Source organism: Protobothrops mucrosquamatus, unplaced genomic scaffold (assembly GCF_001527695.2).
Source record: "Protobothrops mucrosquamatus isolate PMUCROS unplaced genomic scaffold, P.Mucros_1.0 scaffold10922, whole genome shotgun sequence".
NCBI lineage: Eukaryota > Metazoa > Chordata > Lepidosauria > Squamata > Viperidae > Protobothrops > Protobothrops mucrosquamatus.
The window spans coordinates 16,029-17,682 of NW_015396706.1; the positions used below are offsets into that span (position 1 = coordinate 16,029).

General features: G+C 60.1%; 1 protein-coding gene across 1 annotated transcript in view; it reads left to right on the top strand.

Annotated features, from left to right (window-relative positions):
* NCAPH2 (non-SMC condensin II complex subunit H2) overlaps positions 1–1,298 on the top strand; it is a gene marked incomplete at its 3' end in the record, with an annotated part of 12,969 nt that extends 11,671 nt beyond the window's left edge. The window contains exons 6-8 of the mRNA XM_029287100.1: positions 184–279; positions 499–600; positions 1,149–1,298. Of these exons, the coding sequence (XP_029142933.1) occupies positions 184–279; positions 499–600; positions 1,149–1,298 (348 nt within the window). The remainder of the gene's footprint in view (positions 1–183; positions 280–498; positions 601–1,148) is intronic.
* Positions 1,299–1,654: the final 356 nt, after the last annotated feature.

Consider the following 1,654-nt stretch of genomic DNA (forward strand, 5'->3'; position numbering starts at 1 on the left):
ACCCTTCCACCCATCTATCCATCCATTCATCCATCCACCCTTCCATCCACCCACCTGACCATCCATCCACCCTTCCATCTGACCATCCATTCATCCACCCTTCCATCCATTCATCCACCCTTCTATCCATCCACTCTTCCATCCACCCATCTTTCTATCCTCTGGGGTGGGAAAAGAAATCAGAGCCGCAGAAATTCCCTCAAATTTCTCAATTCCCTTTCAGGCCCTGGTGAAGTCCCTTCTTCCGTTAGCTACGAGGAGCTGTTCAGCAGGAACGTGGTACGTGTCCTGCACCCCCTCCAGAGGAAAAGCCACTTAGACGATGGGTGGAGTCTCCTCCTCGGGGGCGGCCCCTCCTTTACGGAACCTCATTCTCCCCGAGGGATGGTTGCCCCCCCACCCCACCCTGTGTTGCTTTTCCAAAAGGCTCCGGGTTCGTCCGAGCCGGTTCCTTCCTTTCCCCGCGAGAGACCCTCTCTTTTTCCCCGCTGCTTCCAGGAGCTCTTCATGGCCCACTCCCAGAAGTACACCCGGGAGACCGTGCTGTCCCAGCGGGTCCGCGACTGGGAGGAGATGATGGGCCCACAGCTGGAGGAACAGGTGAGATTAGGGACAGGGAAGACCCCCCAGGGGCAGGGGACAGAGAACCGTGGTGGCCCAGTGGTTAGAATGCAGCATTGCAGGCTGGCCCACTGCCAGCAGTTCGATCCTGACCGGCTCACGGTTGACTCAGCCTTCCGTCCTTCCGAGGTCGGTCAAATGAGGACCCAGATTATTGGGGGGCAATTATGCTGACTCTAAACCGCTTAAGAGAGGGGGCTGTAAAGCGGTATATAAATCTAAGTGCCGTTGCTAAGTCGGAGGGAAGGAAGGAAGGACCCTCCCTGGTGGCCCAGTGGTTCAAAGGCAGCATTGCAGGCTGACTCACTGCCCGCTGCCATGAGTTCGATCCTGACCGGCTCAAAGTTGACTCAGCCTTCCGTCCTTCCGAGGCCGGTAAAACGAGGACCCCGATTGTTGGGGGGGGGGCAACAGGCTGACTCTGCACACCGCTTAGAGAGGGCCAGCAGGCACCGTGAAGCGGGATATAAGTCTATGCGCTCTTGCGATGTGGTCTTCAGCGCCCAACTGTCCCCCTCCTTCCACAGGAATCCCGCAGCGCCTTCGACATCCACAGCTACGGAGACCAGCTGGTGACCCGGTTCAGCCGCCTGGGCGAGTGGCACTCGTTCGCCAGCCTGCTGGCAGGGCAGCCGGCCTTTGAGGTCTGCCGCGCCATGCTGGCCTCCCTGCAACTGGTGAGCATGTCTGCAGCCTGGGGGGGGGGGGGGGGGGGGGGGGGGGGGGGGGGGGGGGGGGGGGGGGGGGGGAGGCAGGAGGGCCAGGCCGTTGCCCCACAGGGAGAGAGACCAGGAGCAGCGGGCTAAAACTGCAAGGAACTTCGCGACTGGGCGACCCAGCAGCCGTTGAGACACGGAGGGGAAGGTTTTTGCACATGGGCAGGGCTCTCCCGACTTTTAAGGCTTGTGGACTTCAACTCCCAGACTTCAATTCTCACTCGGGGGAATTCTGGGAGTTGAAGTCCACAAGTCTTAACCGTTGCCAGGTTTGGAGAGCCCTGTCCACGGGCAGCGTTTTGCAATCTGGGCAGCTG